At 44.0% G+C, this 18,048-nt stretch overlaps 2 protein-coding genes across 3 annotated transcripts in view; one reads left to right on the top strand and one right to left on the bottom strand.

The window, feature by feature from the left end:
- Positions 1 to 3,344: 3,344 nt before the first annotated feature.
- Positions 3,345 to 9,334, bottom strand: fancf (FA complementation group F). Its single transcript, XM_080761495.1, has 4 exons — positions 8,981 to 9,334; positions 8,154 to 8,365; positions 6,164 to 6,601; positions 3,345 to 3,795 (listed from the first exon to the last, which is right to left on the bottom strand). The coding sequence occupies exons 1-4, from the start codon at positions 9,118 to 9,120 to the stop codon at positions 3,407 to 3,409; spliced, it is 1,179 nt and encodes a 392-aa protein (XP_080617621.1). The 5' UTR covers positions 9,121 to 9,334; the 3' UTR covers positions 3,345 to 3,406.
- An 871-nt stretch (positions 9,335 to 10,205) lies between these two features.
- Positions 10,206 to 18,048, top strand: part of LOC308314389 (uncharacterized protein) — a 31,595-nt gene continuing 23,752 nt past the window's right edge. Inside the window, exon 1 of one of the 2 annotated variants that reach the window (XM_080762006.1) lies at positions 10,206 to 10,326. The gene's annotated coding sequence lies outside the window, so the exon portion shown is untranslated. Of the gene's footprint in view, positions 10,327 to 14,578; positions 14,613 to 18,048 lie in introns of those variants that run through there. The other variant, XM_080762007.1, reaches the window with a different exon arrangement.

Raw genomic sequence — 18,048 nt, 5'->3', positions numbered from 1 at the left:
AAATCGTTGGAATTCCTTGATGTAACCAAATGAAGTCCTGAGATGGAAGAAAACAACAAGACTAATTCCCAAAGCGCAATAATTTCCTGGGAACCTGGTGAAGTATATATCAAACTTACAGTATACAGTTCAATGTTGTTAGAAAGTAGCTGTCCTCCAGGGAAGAAGTCCAGGTCCAAATAATGTACTGTATCTAGCAGTCACATGCTCCACCTGAACAAACAGGTGTGTGATGGCGAGACTCTCTCTCTCTCTCTCTCTCTATCCCCTTCCCTCCCTCCCTCTCTCTCTCCTTCTATCTCTCCCTCCCTCTCCCCCCTCCCTCTCTCTCTCTCCCTGAGGCACCTCCCATATGCCGCTTGAAGCTCTTGAGACAGTGACTCATAATTCATGAATATAAAGGAGCACCAGTTTGAATCCTGGGAGGAGGGAAAGGGGGGAGGGAGAGAAAGGGAGAAGACGGAAATTGCTCTGCATATAATGGAGGTGGATGACAAGAACTATTAAGTAGGAAGGGCGAGTGAAAATGGTATACAAATAGAGGGGGAGAGCAAAAGAGCGATAAAGAGATGAGTAGGCAGATTATGCAACCATAGCTGCACATAGTGAAACATTAACACAAACAAGCACATGCATCAGGGAGGGAGGGAGGGAGAGCACAGGGTTTGTTGCACTCACATGGAACAGCATTCAACACTGATAGGACAGCCCTGGAGAGGATTATCCTCCCTAAAAACAGATTCACATTCACACTCTCATCTGGAAAAGCCAAGGAGCTACACCAGGCTACTCTTCATAGACTTCAGCTCTGCGTTTAATACCATCGTGCCGGGCAGACTAATCCCCAAGTTACTGGAGTTGGGACTCTCTCAGCACATCTGCCTCTGGATTAGAAACTTTCTGACAGACCGCCCTCAAAGAGTTAGAGTAGGACCCCATCTATCCTCAGCACTCAGCGTCAGCACTGGTGCTCCACAGGGCTGTGTGCTGAGCCCCTTACTCTACACTCTCTACACCCACGACTGTACTCCCATCCATCCTAGTAATGCCATCATTAAATTTGCGGATGACACCACAGTGGTGGGACTCATTACAGAAGGGGATGAGACTGCGTACAGGGAAGAGGTGAAAGTGCTGTCAGAATGGTGTGAGAAGAACCTCATTCTCAACACCTCCAAGACCAAGGAGCTGATAGTGGACTTCAGGAGGAAGAATATTCAGCCTATCCAGATCAATGTTGAGGAGGTGGAAAGGGTCTCAGACTTCAAGTTCCTGGGCATGAACATCTCGGACAACATGACCTGGAAAATTAACACCACTGCGCTCCAGAAAAAAGGTCAACAGCGACTGTACTTTCTCAGAGTGCTGAGGAAAATGGACCTAATGGAGAGTGTGCTCCTGTCCTTCTACCGATGTGCCATTGAGTCAGTACTGATCTACGGCATCTCACTGTGGTTTTGCAGCTGCACGGCGGCAGAAAGAAAGTCCCTTCAGGGAGTCATAAACACTGCCCAGAGGATCATGGCTTGTCCCCTTCCATCTCTGGAGGACCTCTACAAGAGACACTGTAGCAGGAGAGCCAACAGTATCCTCAAGGACCCATCCCACCCAGGTCAACACCTGCTGCAGCTCATGCCCTCAGGGAGGCGCTATAGGGTCATCAAGACAAGGACTAACAGACTGAAGGACAGTTTCTACCCCAGAGCAGTCATAGCTCTAAACACTGACACTTGAACTCTGACACTCGACACTTTATGGACTAAAAGGACTTAGTGTGCAATATGCGTTAAATGTTTGTATTATGTCTTTTGTTTTAAATGCACTGAGCTGGATTGCAAATCAATTTCGTTGTCTCGTACAATGACAAAAAAATATATTCTGATTCTGACAATGCATTTGATCCACGCATTCCACACCACCAATGATGCTCGACCTCGCCCTTTATTAGCCAATTGATCACACCCCAACGGGCATTGTTGTAGTCTTCCTAAATTAACCCATTTAGGCCTGACCTCGAAATTTAGAAAAAATCTTCTAAATCCTCCAGATTTCTGAAATAAATATTTTCACGATTTTTCAAAAATAGCAGACCTACACGCTTGTGAGCTTGTAGATCTGCTGTTTTTCAATAGCTAAATTATAACATAATGTTTAAAACACCAAAAGGGGTTCCTGCCCAAAATGGATTAACAATCTTTGGTGTGCACCTGCCTGCCGTGCCTACCTGAACTATCACTGTGCTCGGATCCATTTGTTGTATAAGCCTAGATGATGCTCTCTGTGTGCAGGTGATGGGGGAGATAATAGTAATATTATATATATAATTTGTGAGAACGACTACTCTATTAGCTGTCTCCCCCCCCAACAGCAAGCACCTGCACACAATGAACACAATGAAACCTCTGTTGTTCTCACTCTTCTATTACTATTTATACTGGGGCTCCGCAAGAGGGCGACATTATCCCAGTTTTATTTACCCTCTATTCTACAAACAAATGTAGAACTGATGCAATGAGAAACAGAACACTTTAGTTCAGTGGTTTTCAACCAGTGGTCTTCCAGGTTCCAGGTGGTCCCCATGCAGCTAAACTTAAATAATGGAGAGTTGGTAACCAAATCGACCCTTATAGATATTTAACTCTTGAGAGGGTAAAATTAACCAAATTATCTGCATTACTATAATTTACAAGAACAAGTCTACACAATTAGAGAATGTAGAAGAATTGTTATTTTGATCAACGTTTGCCTGTTATCTCTCCTAATGGTATCAACATCAATACAGCATTGAAAAATCATATTCAACTAAAACAAAATATTCTAAGTCTTAGGTCTGAGAGGCTAAATCTCATCAAATGGTGGTCTGTGGCTCAAATGCCGAATAAATAATGGACCTTGATATGAAAAGGGTTGAAAACCACTGCTTTGGTTTATAGTTTGTGTGTGATGTAAAAAGGGTGTTCAATTTGACTAGTAGCCTACTCACAGAAGTGTGATATCAAACCCAAATTGTGTAACAGGGGTGCCCACACCTTTTTTTTACGTGAGAGCTACTTTCACAATGACCAGCTCAACAAGATCTACCCAGGAAAACCATTATTATCCTGTTGCTGAAAATAGTTTAAAATGTACCTTTGGAATGAATGGCAGCGCTGCCTGGCATTACATATAAGCCAAACGCATGTGGAATGGGAAATCGAGGGGGGAATAGAATTGGTAGTGTTTTGTATAACGTTGTAATGCTACTGATGTTTGTGCGGCAACACTCTTGACAACTAAGTATTGCATTGTTGGTTTGCGTTGACAGGCTCGTTTTGATGTAAATCAATCAAGTGGTGCTGTATATATCTTTTTTTTTTTTTATATATTTCAATTATATATTTTTAGGGGCATTATGAAACATTTAGAGTCATGCTTTCAGCTCCATCAGGAGGTCGCTCCAGACACTCAGACCTTTGACATCAAAGTCTCCATCAGAAACCTTCAGATGGTTCAGGTCTTCCAGCACAGAGGCTCTGACTGAAGGACCAGCCTCCAACAACAAGACCCGGAAGCTCTGGGTCAGCGTCTGAAAGCTCACCCCCCCGAGGTCCGTCTGGAAGCTCTCGGGGACCCACCGGGCCTGGTGGAGGTCGTAGGTCATGCGTGAAGCCCGTTTCTTCAGAAGGTCGACGTAAGGAACGCCGAAGTTCTCCTGGTGTCGTCGGAGCAGCGCGGCCAGGCATCCGCTCGACAGCGTCGAACACACCTGCTGCATCACGTCCTCGTTACACCGCAACCACTTCAACAGAAACTCCTCTGACGGAGAAGAAGAAAACATATCCTGTGTTCATTCCGTCAACTAAAACTATGACAAAAATGTTACCTTTATTTCACTGACGTAAACTGAGATATGTCTAAAACGCTGACTGAATACATTGACAATTAAACTAAATTCAACTGTAGATTTAGTCGACGAAACCCTTATGATATTTACTTAACTAATATAAAAAGGTAGGTGGCTAGCGCACATCCAGTTCCTGTCTGGTGCTGGACTAAGGTAAGTACAGTGAAGAGAGGAGAGTCCGCACACAGGTTTGCTCCAAGGTGTTTGCTTTTTATTCAATACACCATAAATAAGACAACGTTTCGGCCGTGAACGGCCTTCATCAGGTGATAATCGGCAGTATATGTGACAACTCCCTTTTAAACCCAGTCGTCACATCACGTGACTGATGATCAAAGGGAACAGGTACGAGATACATGAAGCCTAACATTCAAGATCAATCAGTGGTTCTCTGGACATTAGGCAGTAAAGCCATCAACATTAATTTCATTTAAAGTGGACGAACCCAGATAAAAGACAAATACCGAGAAGTATACTTCACAAATGCAAAATAAGTTTAAATATCAAAAAGAGTCAACATGCAGTTCAGTTCACACAGGGGAATCTGATTGTTAAGTCCTTGCTACACGGAGGGTGTAGGTCCAATATGCCTCCCTTCTTAGGAGGAGGTTATGGATATCTCCACCTCTCCGGGGTAGCTGCACCCTCTCTATGCTCACATATCGGAGCGATGCCACGGCATGGCCCATTTTATTAAAGTGTTGGGCTACTGGGCTTTTGGGATTGGTGTTTCTGATGTTGGATCTATGTTCACTAATACGTGTCTTTAGGGCTCTACTGGTTTGTCCCACATATGAGAGGCCACACGGGCACATCAACATGTATATAACGTTTGTGGTTGAGCACGTGATTGTTCCTCTGATTTTGTTGGCCTTGCCTGTGTGTGGATGGTTAAATGTGTCACATCTTGTGGTGAAGTTACACTGTGCACAGGATCCACATTTGAAATTGCCTGTACGGACATGGAAGGAACGTACGAGGTGTTTGGGGGTTATGATCAGATCTCACCAACATCGATCTGATGTTTGGTGCCCTTTTGTATACTATCTGTGGTGGTCCTTCGTACGCTGATTTAAAGGCGTTGTCAGATTGGATAATGTGGCAGTGTTTGTTTAGGATGTTATCAATTTCTTTTCCCTGTGGTGAGTAAGTCAAGAAGCACATGGGTCTTTTCTTTTGTGATTTGTTTTTGTTTTTTGTACTGAGACACTCTGTCTGAGAGATATGATTAACCTTGTCTTTAGCCTCCTGGGTCCATTGGTCTGGGTATCCTCTCTGTGTGAACCTTACTGACATACGTTGACACTGTTCCTCATAGGCTTCCTCTGTGCTGTGCTCACCTGATGAAGGCCGTTCACGGCCGAAACGTTGTGTCTTATTTATGGTGTATTGAATAAAAAGCAAACACCTTGGAGCAAACCTGTGTGCGGACTCTCCTCTCTTCAATTTACTTAACTAAAACATTTCCTATTAACTAACCGTTTGACCGTCAGGATTAATTATTAATCTATCTATCGCGCATTGACAATATGTTATCGCGTGTAACCCTTATTTTGAAGAGCCAAATATCCATAACCGGATGTTACAATGACAAAATGCTGTGTGTGGTGTCTTGACTCTTGACCGGTTGTTGTTCTCTCGGTCGGTGCTGAAAAAACCCGATCGTGAGTATCACAGTGCCTGCTGTCGGCCGTTGGAAAAACGTAGTTTTCACCAGAAACGACATTCATTGCGCCGATTTGGAGATACAGGCCATTGAAAGCAGCACATAGAGTGCAAGTGGATGTGCGCGCATCTTCAAAATGGGCCACTGTCCCACTTTGACTGTTATGCTAACGAGCGGCAGCTAACGTTTCGATCTGATCAAAACATGGATTAAAGAATATAAAACCTGGAAAACATAGGCTACGGTTCTGGCGGGCTACACGATTAATTTAATCCTACGGTTACTACGGTTCTGGCGGGCTCCGTGCTAAAATACGACTAAAATGGAATTTTATTCAAAAGACTACGACTAAAGCGTAAAGCCCAAACCACACCAACTTGGGTCGCAACAAAACGGTTTTAGCGTTCGTCCCAGCGGTGTGATGATGTCCTGTTGTGAGTAGACCCATGCAGACGCATGTCGACGCATGTCAAGTTGTCAACCAATTGATTTAATTAGTTCAATTCAATGGTTGCTTGCAACTACATGCGTCTACATGGGTCGACTCGCAACCGCTTGGTTTGGTCGTTTGGGCTTAAAACCACATGAAAATTGAACAGAGGAAATGTCCCAACCTGCCGCGTCCTTTCTCCTGGTCTGGAGCAGAGCTGCAGTGACGACCAGACAGACATGGCATGTTGGTGGCGGCGCTGCCAGTATGGAGTCCAGGAACCGCTGTGCCTTCATGCCCGCTGGGCAGCCGGACTGCTCTGCCCCGTGGGGGAGGAGAGTCTCCAGCCTCTCCATCAGCATCTCCCCCTGGACCTGGACCTCAGCAACACCGGAGAACCACCGCGCAGAGAGACCACCACCCTGGACCACGGCACCACCAGAGGACCACCACGCAGAGAGTCCACCACCCTGGACCTCGGCACCACCAGAGGACCACAGCGCAGAGACCGGACTAGGTGTTCCGCTGCTTACCACGGCGCTCAGGACTTTGCACGCCGATTTGTACTGGAGGACACGCAGGCAGTGACCGCTAGCGTCCTCCTCGGTAGTGTCCAAATCACCTGACGGGTAGAGGAGGAGGAGGCTTTAGGCTATAATAGATTCACTAAAACTATCATAATAACAAAACACAAAACTAAAATTGGGGGAAAAAGAAGAAAAAATGCCTGTCGCCAACCTGGCCTGCATATGGAATAATTCCCTCATGCATTACTTGTGCTAGGCAACCTTTCTACATTTAGATCAGGGGTTCTCAAAGTTTTTTGGCCCGGGAACCCCGGAAATGCTTTAGCCATGTCTCGCGACCCCTGCCCAGCACTCCCTCCCCACCCCCAATACAAACTGACTGCAAAAATAACCTTATTAGAGAAAATATATCATAAATGAAAACTGAAATGAAACTGGATATAATCATTAAGGAAAGTTTATGTATACACTACAGTATGTGTACTATGTAAACTCTTCATTTCCATTTCCCAGCCATTCAGTTGCAAAAAGAAAAATAATATATACAGTATATACTGTATATGAATTGGGGACCCCCTCAAATTATTTGTCGACCCCCCTTAGGGGTTGCGACCCACGGGTTGATAACCCCCGAAAGCCAAGGGCCTCTGGACCACGGCCGCAATGGCTAATTTGGCCCTGGATTTTACCTGGCATTTATCAGACGCTTTTAATCCAGAGCGATTTACAGTAATCAAGAACACCACATGCACGAATACATAGAAATAGTCAACTAGGATCATAAGTAAACTAAGAACCTAACATATCCGTCTAACAGTAGAATATCTGTACAATGAAACTATGAGTATACACTACTATAGAGTGCTATGTCTACATAATAGATCTAAATTATATAAATTGAGCCTTTGCATTCGTCTGCAAGGTCGTCAAGGCTAGGGCAAGTGCTACTGTAACTGTGCTTTAACCTACTGTATATAAATTGATGTGGCGTTGCGAGGCATTTTGAACTTGTAGATCTGCTATTTCAAAATGCCCTCTTTCTTAGGTCATATACTCATATTTGACAATTTGGCCATTGTTTGGCCATTTTTCATAGTATAGTTTGTTGATTACATTTGACACAGTATAATGGTCTTATTTATTTATTCATTTAATTTGAGATCTATTAAAAAAAAGTGTGCAGATGTGTCTGCATGGGTCTGTATACACGTATACGTGCATTGGCTTGTTTACTGGGGATCCGATGGTAATTAGTCCGACTCCGATATGCAGGAACACCGGTCGGACTAGCGCTCGGACATGCGCTGCTCCCGTGCTTGTGGTTATGGTTAGGTTAGGGTTTGAGGTAGGTTGTCGGTCTAATGACTGTCGGACTGTTGAGTCACTGAGAAAACAATGTCGCACATCATTGAGCTACCGGTAATCATTTGGGGGAGCTTTTAAAACCTGAAAACTGAAATTGAAAACAAAATGAAAAAAAAAGAAAATCACACCCGTGGGAAGTGAGGGGCGCTCTTATCATCGTACATCATCCATTCATTGTCAATGGGAATTTAATTTGTGTAGGACAAAAATCTACACTATAGCTGAATATAGGAGGGGCTAGTGCCCCTCAAAAAGAATGTACAAATTCAAACCTGTACTAACCCTGAAGGGGAGGGGGAGGTTCAAACAGCATCCTCAGGATGCGTGCAGGCGTGGCGGGGTTGTGCAGCAGCCTCCCAACCAACAGGTCCTGACAGCGGGCGAGGTCCAACAGGGTCAGATCCTCGTACCCCTCAAAGTTGTCCCGTAGACACCGGTTGGAGTCCCGGAGCGTCTCCTCCAGGACGCTGCAGATGGCCGGGTGGGAGTGGAACCTGTGGAGAGGGAAAGAGAAGACCATGAGATGGCCGGGTGGGAGTGGAACTTGTGGAGAGGGAAAGAGAAGTGGGGCAGAAGGACATAACAATGGACTTGTAGTAACTAGCAGTAGCAGATGGCTGCCTGGGTGCACGGATTAAAGCAAAATGAAATCTAACGACTGAAGTGTGTCCTAATGTGCGATTTGTGACGGTGTGAAAGGAGTTTGTTTAAATCTAAATGCAGATCTGATTTAGATCAGGTTGCATTCAGAGTTCAGACTGAGACACTGACAGATCGCCTCAAATTAGATTTGATTTGAATCAGATTTGAAACCACCTCTGAATGTGGCTCAATTAAGTCACATTGGGGGGGGGGGAATCTGATTCCATATGACTTGTATTTGTGACCGTCAAGTCGTGTGGGACAGTTGTTTAATAGAACGCCGTGCGTGATGGGACATCCCCTGCGTCCTCGTATTCTTTTATTATTTATTTCTTCTTTTATTTGGGTGTTTATAGGTTCTATTAAACAAGCGCTCTCCTCCACTCCACTAACCTAACCCTGGTTGACAGTAGCGGGTCCAGCTCACAGCTCTGCCCGCCTCAGGCTCTCTCCACTCGGCCACTAACCTGTGGTGGATGTGGTGACAGTAGCGGCTCCAGCTCAGAGCTCTGCGGGCCTCGGGCTCTCTCCAGTCGGCCACAGAAGCCGTGCCGGACACGGCGAGCAGCTCCACGGAGCGGCGGACGTTGGCCAGCAGCGCCTCCATGCGGCGCTGTACTATACATACGACTGTCTGAAAGTACGCTTTAATAAAGTTTTACGCTTTTACATTATTTTTCACATTCTGTAGAATATAGATAAGTTCATAATTAATATACTATAACTTGTAGAATAAGGTAGCTAATAATGATTGAACTATAACTGGTTTTAGTTTTTATTTTCGTCGCTGTGCAGCAGAAGAAAAAAAACATGCTGTTGTTTTCCCTTCTCTCCTCTGCCGGTGCGAGCATGCGCCGTGAGAGGGCGGCGCGTGCTGGATAACAATCTAGATCTACAAGCTCGTTGAGAGCTTGAGAGCTTGTAGATCTGTTTTTGCGTAGCTTTTCTTTTTGACCGGTTTCCTTCAAAATAAGAGCTTTTCTAATATACAACTCAAAGTCTATGAACTGTTTTCCCTTCTCTCCTCTGCCGGTGCGAGCATGCGCCGTGAGAGGGCGGCGCGTGCTGGATAACAATCTAGATCTACAAGCTCGTTGAGAGCTTGAGAGCTTGTAGATCTGTTTTTGCGTAGCTTTTCTTTTTGACCGGTTTCCTTCAAAATAAGAGCTTTTCTAATATACAACTCAAAGTCTATGAACTGTTTTCCCTTCTCTCCTCTGCCGGTGCGAGCATGCGCCGTGAGAGGGCGGCGCGTGCTGGATAACAATCTAGATCTACAAGCTCGTTGAGAGCTTGAGAGCTATGAACTCAGAGTCTATGAACTCAACTGAAGTTGTGGAAACGTGTGTTGTGTTTTTATTTTGATATAGTACTACTACTATACTATTATACTATAGTATAGTAGGTAGTAGTAGTATTGTAGTATTAGCCTACTACTACTAGGCCAATTCCTCCTCCTCCTACTAATACTACTTATTTTAGAAATAGCCTACTCGGCGCTTTTCCATAACAAAACAAATAAAAACAACTTTTATATGGGAAAAAAGTTAAAAGGCTAAAACAACAAAAGAAGAAAAAATGAGAAATCCCACCCCTCCTCCCACAGTCGCATGCACACACGCACTCGCGCGCGCGCATGCACACACACAAACACACACACACACACACACACACACACACACACAGCCACCAGGAGAGAGTGCAGACAGGCGGACAGACCAGATGCTCCCCGCTGTGAGAAAAGCATGACCTGACCACCGGATCAAAGTTTCAAACTCTTTAACCAAAACAGCCTCGGCTCCAACTAAACAGGGTGAGTAGACAAAGCTGATCACTTTATTATTGCGGCTGATATTAATTAAAGTGGATCGATCAGGTCAATCGATCAAGCATGTTGTATAGATTTAGACTCCCGTGTATTCGATCGATTCTGAAATTTTCAAATGTCAGAATAAAATACGTTGCAATACATCTATACGAGAGTGTAAATCTTGGGCTATAGCGTTATACCAGATATCAGACTGCATTTTGGAAAGGGGAAATAGTTTTTAATTGACACTCCGACTCCGAGTCTGCACATGTAGATTAAGCTGATTGATCGATTGATCGCTGATCGTATAGCCTATATTGATTATTGACTTGAAGAAAGAAGCGCTGTTATTGCTTTGCATTGCTTTGCACTTGCAGAACCTCAGCATTTAGTGTAGGCTATCAGATATCGAGAGCGTTTTTATTGTCATAACAGCCGAGCAACAATATTGTGGAGTTTTGATTTGAGCGCTTGGCTTGGCTTTATACCCTCCGACACCCGTGCGCAACACTTATACTCCATTATGTGTGTGTGTGTGTGTGTGTGTGTGTGTGTGTGTGTGTGTGTGTGTGTGTGACACAGAGTCTATAATAAACCCACTGTTTCTGTTCTGGTCTGTTTTATATCAGCTGAAAGTCATTCAACGAGACGTTAATTGAATTCATATGAAGGAATTTGGACTTTAATGACGTTAAAATGGCAGCTTGTGGTGGTGTTCACAGTTCACTGGTGTGTGTATGTGTGTGTGTGTGTGTGTGTGTGTGTGTGTGTGTGGGTGGGTGTGTGTGTACATGTGTGTGTGGAATGGATGCATGGGTGGTGACTATATTGTCCTAACTTTGACCAATAACTTTGATCTTTGTTTTGAAGTCTGTTTTTGTATTTTTGACTTGTGAATTGTTGTTGCAGATGTCAGTGCACAACCATCAGGCTGGCACAACGCATGCATATACGGCCTATACATGTAAACCTTTATATATTATGAAAGATTATCATCTACCATAATATTCACACAAGTCAAGACATATCACCATATTAATTATACACATGTGACTGACAGCATATTCCACATGTTGGTCATTACTTGCGCAAGCAGAGCGCCCAAGTAATAAACCTAATAATTCAATATTTCAAACTTTCTTTCACAGTGAAGCTGAGATTTGACAGTTTGTAGCGGTCGACAGTACTTGCACGCTCTGCTTGAGCACTAGTAGTACAACAAGTCGACCAGAACTGCACTCGACAGAGTGCAGTTCTGGTTTTGAGCTGTGGTTGTCAAAGTAGGGTCCGGGGTCCTTGAATTGAAGGGGTTCCCGGCCCAGGGACAGGGGTCATTGAATTGAAGGGGTTCCCTGCCCAGGGACAGGGGTCATTGAATTGAAGGGGTTCCCTGCCCAGGGGTCCTTGAATTGAAGGGATTCCCTGCCCAGGGGTCCTTGAATTGAAGGGGTTCCCTGCCCAGGGGTCATTGAATTGAAGGGGTTCCCTGCACAGGGGTCACTGAATTGAAAAAAGAAGAAGAAAGAAACATCAATCAACCGTAATTAACATTAGTTCCTTCCTGTTACTTCACCTGTTATTTCACCAGCTATTAAGTTATAACCCACTGAGCACGCTGGGAAATACCTACTTAGTAGAGCAGGGGTTTTCAATCCTTCTATACCAAGTACCACCACAGAAAACAGGCTTTTCTCTCTGTCTTAGGTTGTGAGCAGGCTTTTCTCTCTGTCTTAGGTTGTGAGCAGGCTTTTCTCTCTGTCTTAGGTTGTGAGCAGGCTTTTCTCTCTGTCTTAGGTTGTGAGCAGGCTTTTGTCTTCGCAGATGAGTAAGGCTGGGACCGAGGCTACCCACCGAGGGAATGTTTAAGAATGTTTCTCTCTGCTCTGTTACCTATAGCAGCCTACTAGATAATTGTACAATTATGTACTAAATAAATCTAATGAAATTTAAAACACAAATCTTCTCTTATGTGGGGGTGCATAAACCTTTCAAATTCTGGGGTCTACGTATAAACAGCCTTGATACATACCAATTTGGGTGGTCCTCATCATGAAAGTGTCAAATAATGTCTTTGACAATCAATCGATCGCGTTAAATGTTAAATGTTTAAATGTTACAATTTAGATTTAGTATGTTATTTAGACCAGGGGTTCTCAACATTATTGGCTGGGGACCCAAGTAAGGGTAACCCAATGGACCCTTGTAGACCGTTAACTTTTGAGAGCGTAACGTCAAGAGTTCAATTATTGTTAAACATCTGTATTACTTAATTTAGAAGAACACATTTGAGAATGTAGAAGAATTGTTTTTTTTGATCAATGTTTGCCTGTTATCTCTCCTATGGTACCACTACCAACATCAATACAGCATGGAATTGTGGACAAAATATTATGGATAACAACATATTCCAAGTCTTAGGTCTGAGAGGCTAAATGTCATCAAATCGTGGTCCGTGGCTCAAATGCCAAATGAATAATGGACCTTGATATGACAACGGTTGAAAACCACAGATTTAGACGGATGCTGTTTACCTTGCTTAGGTACTGTAAGTCACTCTGCATAAAGAGCGTCTGCTAAATGCCTACATTGTAACAGAAGGTTTATAGAGAAAGCTCCCCCAGTCAGTCCAACCGCTTCCACACACCATGCAATGAGATCATTCTACTCTCTGTCTGCTGTTTTCATTGTTATTGGAATGTAATAGGAGACCTTGCATAGTTTCTAACTGCTGTGAATCAGTTCCATATTGGAGGAACGCTATAGCTTTCATTTCATAGCTTCTGGAACACTTCTCTCTATTCATATACAGTATATGCAGTGGTTTAAATTAAGTACATGAACTCAAGTTTCGAGTTTGAGGCATTCTACTTTACTGGAGTATTTCCATTATGTCAATGAATGCTTTTACTTCTACTCCACTACGGTACATCACAGAGGCAAATAATATTGTACTAAGTAAAGGGCGAGGTCGCGTGCACGCATCTGCCTCGTTGACGGCAGACTGCTGGGCGAGCGCTGGCACTTTGGCATGGGGGGCTCAGAGTGCGTCCACTAAGGAAAGTAGGCTTTCTAATTAGACAACCCGTCTTTGTATTGGTGAGTAGGTAAAACGTTCTTTATATTCCCGTTACAGAAGAGAGGCTGGTCTGCATTTCATGCGAGAGCTAGACGCGATAGTTCCCATAGCCTTAATGCAGGGCAGAATTAGCATTACGGCTATGGACCAGAGCTATATGAACAGTAGGAACATGTTGGATTTCAGGCCAAGTCACGTCAGCTCCTCAGATCACATTACGTACACAGAACAAGCCCTGAGTGTTCTTTTAACTCTAAGAGTGTACAAACAGACCCGGAATTAAGGCTAGGGTTCATTAATGTGTAGTCTCTCACTGAGGATTGGTACAGTGTGCGCTACAGTGTAATGAAAGGTATACACACACAGAGAGGTCCTTGTTGTTCGCTAATTGACGTGACGGAGCTCTGCACAGTTCCCATCGACACACCGCTGTACTACTAGGACCTGCACACATAATTATATTTATATTTAGGCATAATATACTGCTCTATTCCAGGGTTTCTCAAAGTGGATGACACAAGTCCAGCTTTGCCTCAGAGTCAGAATACTTTGATAATATTTTGAATTTATCTATGTCACTTCAGTTCAACCACTTCTTAGACCCCTCTAGACTATCACTTCAGTTCAACCACTTAGCAGGCAGATGCTGTATGAACTGTATGCAAAATGTTGTATGAACATTAATAGCTATAGCCTACAGTGTGTTATATCTATTAAGCGTCACATGTTCAGAGCTTGTGGATGTTCTCGGTGTAGAGATGGTACACAACGGAACCTTTATTGTTATCAATGAAATACTTACTTACTTAGGCCTTTAAGTTCCCTGAGGAACATAGGCCATTGATGAGGTTCCTCCATCCCCTTCGGTCTTGTGCCCTCTTTTTATGAACTTGAGTTAGTCATGTATATGTACTGTACCGGAAGGTCTAATTGGTCAAGCCGGAATGCTTTATAAGGTGTCGTTTCACAGCAAGCCACAAGCGTGTTACACTGATACACTTCCGCTCACTAAGGAGCGTACTGTTTGAGCGTGTGGCGGGATGGAACAAGGTACTTGTTGTTTAACTAATGTAATATGTGAATACGTTACTTCAAGTTTCATGTCTTCTTCAGGTTTATATGTTGACTGATGTCTTGATTCTATTTCAGTTGTGTTCTGTTTGTCGGCCAATATGGACTTCCTCATTCCCTTTGGTTAAGTGCAGCCAGCGAGGTGTGTTTTGTTTATGATTCCTTTATAAGTTTATGTCATGTTGTACAATGTTTATGCTTTTTGTTCAATTTGTTTATGTGCATGTATTTATGCTTAATTTCATACAGTTTTACGTTGGAGATTGTTTGCAAATGAGAGCGCAAATAAAGCCACCAGTACACGGGACAAGCTGTGTCATTCTTGCACCAAAGGCAGTGATACATGTTAATGCATGTTTTGTGATTGATCTAATGTGTCTTCTCAGTGTGTGTCCTATCCATGTCCATTTCCTCCTCCTGATCAGTGTTTCTATTGTGTCTTGTGTAGTGAGGTCCCACAGTATTGGATTTTGCGTGTCTTAAGTACCAGGTCTTATTACTTAACTTAAGACCTGGAGGCGTGGTCAATGCTCTTTGGACACTCAGAATAGCCAAATGGCATTGATCACGCCTCCAGGTCTTAAGTTAAGTAATAAGACCTGGTACTTAAGACACGCAAAATCCAATACTGTGGGATGTCATGCAATATACATCATGCATGACTCCTAGGAGGCGTCGGAGGCAGCGGTTAACAATGAAAGAGAATGAAAATAAACCACACTGACATTTCAGTCGTTAGACCTTCATCGAGACAAACCTTCTTTGATATCTGATATGGAAGATCCCTTTGTGAACATTTGGACCTGACATTTTGTCCAGTATGCAGTGGTGGGAAAAGTATGGCAGGTGAAATCATGATTTTTCAAAAATAAAAACGTTTTGCTATTTTGCTATGTTTTCTTTCAAACTAAAGCAAAATAAACATTCAAAATACAGATTTAGATGTTTATTTTAGTAGTTTATTTTAGCCAATGACCACCCTCTCTATTTTCATGATTGGTTGTTGGTACAAGGAAGTGACCATATTTGGATCAAACCACAGTCAGCTCGAGGTCCAGACCTTTCCAATGATATATGGCATTATATGTTGTTCCCAAGGTTTGGATGAGATTCTTTGTCTCAAAATAGTGTCTTCAAATAAAACGTTTTGGAATTTTCCAATAGAAATCAAAGGCTGTTTTCTCAAAATGAATTTTCCTCATACCTGGGACAAAGAATCTCCACTTCAGTTGCACTCACATACACCAAACTTTCCAGTCTTATTCATAACTATATTCTGCAGGAATTTACAGAGGGGTTTGTTGATATATCATTCACAGCCTGATTTACATAACATTTTATACCTAAAAACATGTCAACAAAATAAACCTGCATGGCTATATCCGATCTTCAGATTTATCGTCCCGAAATGTAAGCAAATTAGCGCATATAATGCCTAATTTTCATATTTAAACATATCATTTCAGAAAACTTGTAATACAAAAAATCTTAGTTTTAATATGAGTAATCAACTGGAGAAGTTTCATTGTGATAGCTATTAGTTAACCTTCTTTCCCTATTCACCTACCATGTCTCACCTTAAGTAAGTATCAATACTGCAATATAGAAATACTTCTCCACTAGTCCCCCCTAACATTTAGTTCTACTGGATCTCTTCTCCACTAGTCCCCCCTAACATTTAGTTCTACTGGATCTCTTCTCCACTATAGTCCCTCCCTAACATTTAGTTCTACTGGATCTCTTCTCCACTAGTCCCTCCCTAACATTTAGTTCTACTGGATCTCTTCTCCACTAGTCCCCCCCTAACATTTAGTTCTACTGGATCTCTTCTCCACTAGTCCCTCCCTAACACTTTCACTTATTTTTTGTTTAGATTAAGTCAGTGATAAATGTTAGCCAATGTTAGCTATTTCTCGTCATATTTTCTGTCGACAAAATTAACACTTACTTAAGGGGTTCCCACATGGGGTCGTGGGACACTGACGGTGGGGTCGCAGAATTATTTTGGATCATCAAAAATATTTTACCCAGCTGAATAGAATTCAACAGAATGAGTGAAAAATACAAATCCATTTTAACCATCATTGTTACAAAATCCATACATGTTTTTTTTAAACGAACATTCTAAACTCAAATATTTGCTTCTGGGGCAGTGGGGGGTGCCTGGCAGAATTTCTTTTTTAGTCGGCGACCAAATACATAATTCCTGGGGTCGTTGACATGAAATAGCTTGAGAACCACTGACACAGAGCCATATGTCTTTTAACCACTGACACAGAACCATATGTCTTTTAACCACTGACACAGAAACATACGTCTTTTAAAAACATACATCTTATGATAACTGTTAGAAGAAATTTGGCAGAATGGGCCTCTGGTCTGAGAGAGAGAGAGAGAGGTTTGTCCTGTCTGGACTCTGTATGTGGGAATGTAGCACCTGTGTGTCACTGTGGACCAAGTATATACAAATACGCACACACGCATGCACGCACGCACGCACGCACGCACGCACGCACGCACGCACGCACGCACACACACACACACACACACACACACACACACACACACACGCACGCACAGGACATGTTGTTTTCACCTATAAGGCTGTGTTCTCTCAAACCTCTTCATGTAAAGGAATCCCACAACATCTGTTATTGGCCACGGACCAGCTAGCCTTCTGAAAAGATGTTTATGCCAGCCGGGACGCCCATAAGAATGATTCAAATCTGTTTCACAGTTCCCAGCAGATCAAGCTAGTAGATCAGCAATTTCACAATAGTCCTATCTTGTGCACTAACAAATGTTTAGGCATAAGCCGGGGGAAAAGATAGGGCTCATAGTGCTGGGACTGGGTGGGACCCCCTGGAACCTCCTCAAGCCTGTGAAGAGCATCCTTGATCCTCAGATGATTTAACACAGAACACAGTTCCATTTTGACACTGGCTGGGTGCTGGTTGCAGGCCAGGGTGCTGGGTGGGTTCTGGCTGGTTTCTGGCTGGATGCTGGGTGGGTGCTGGGTGAGTGCTGGCTGGGTGCTGGGTGGGTGCTGGGTGGGTGCTGGGTGAGTGCTGGCTGGGTGCTTGGTGGCTGCAGGGTTGGTGCTGGGTGGGTGCTGGCTGGGTGCTGGCTGGGTGACGGCTGCAGGGTTGGTGCTGGCTGGGTGCTGGGTGGGTGCTGAGTGGGTGCTGGCTGGGTGATGGCTGCAGGGTTGGTGCTGGCTGGGTGCTGGGTGGGTGCTGAGTGGGTGATGGCTGCAGGGTTGGTGCTGGCTGGGTGCTTGGTGGGTGCTGGCTGGGTGATGGCTGCAGGGTGCTGAGTGGGTGATGGCTGCAGGGTGCTGAGTATGGGTGCTGGCTGGCTGCTGGCTGCAGGGTGTTGAGTGGGTGCTGGCTGCAGGGTGCTGAGTGGGTGCTGAGCGGGTGCTGGCTGCAGGGTGCTGAGTGGGTGCTGAGCGGGTGCTGGCTGCAGGGTGCTGAGTGGGTGCTGAGTGGGTGCTGAGCGGGTGCTGGCTGCAGGGTGCTGAGTGTGTGCTGAGTGGGTGCTGAGCGGGTGCTGGCTGCAGGGCGCTGAGTGGGTGC

The sequence above is a fragment of the Protomyctophum bolini genome (genome assembly GCF_963924005.1).
Source record: "Protomyctophum bolini genome assembly, chromosome: 4".
In the NCBI taxonomy this organism is placed as follows: Eukaryota; Metazoa; Chordata; class Actinopteri; order Myctophiformes; family Myctophidae; genus Protomyctophum; species Protomyctophum bolini.
This window is presented reverse-complemented; position numbering and strand designations above follow the sequence as displayed.

What these genes read in the sequence shown, in the direction of transcription:
- fancf (XM_080761495.1), bottom strand. Translation starts at nt 9,120, where the DNA reads ATGGAGGCGCTGCTGGCCAACGTCCGCCGCTCCGTGGAGCTGCTCGCC. An exon ending in TGTCACCACATCCACCACAG is followed by an intron (nt 8,366 to 8,980) that starts GTTAGTGGCCGA and finishes CCCTCTCCACAG; the next exon opens with GTTCCACTCCCACCCGGCCA. An exon ending in ACCTCCCCCTCCCCTTCAGG is followed by an intron (nt 6,602 to 8,153) that starts GTTAGTACAGGT and finishes TCTACCCGTCAG; the next exon opens with GTGATTTGGACACTACCGAG.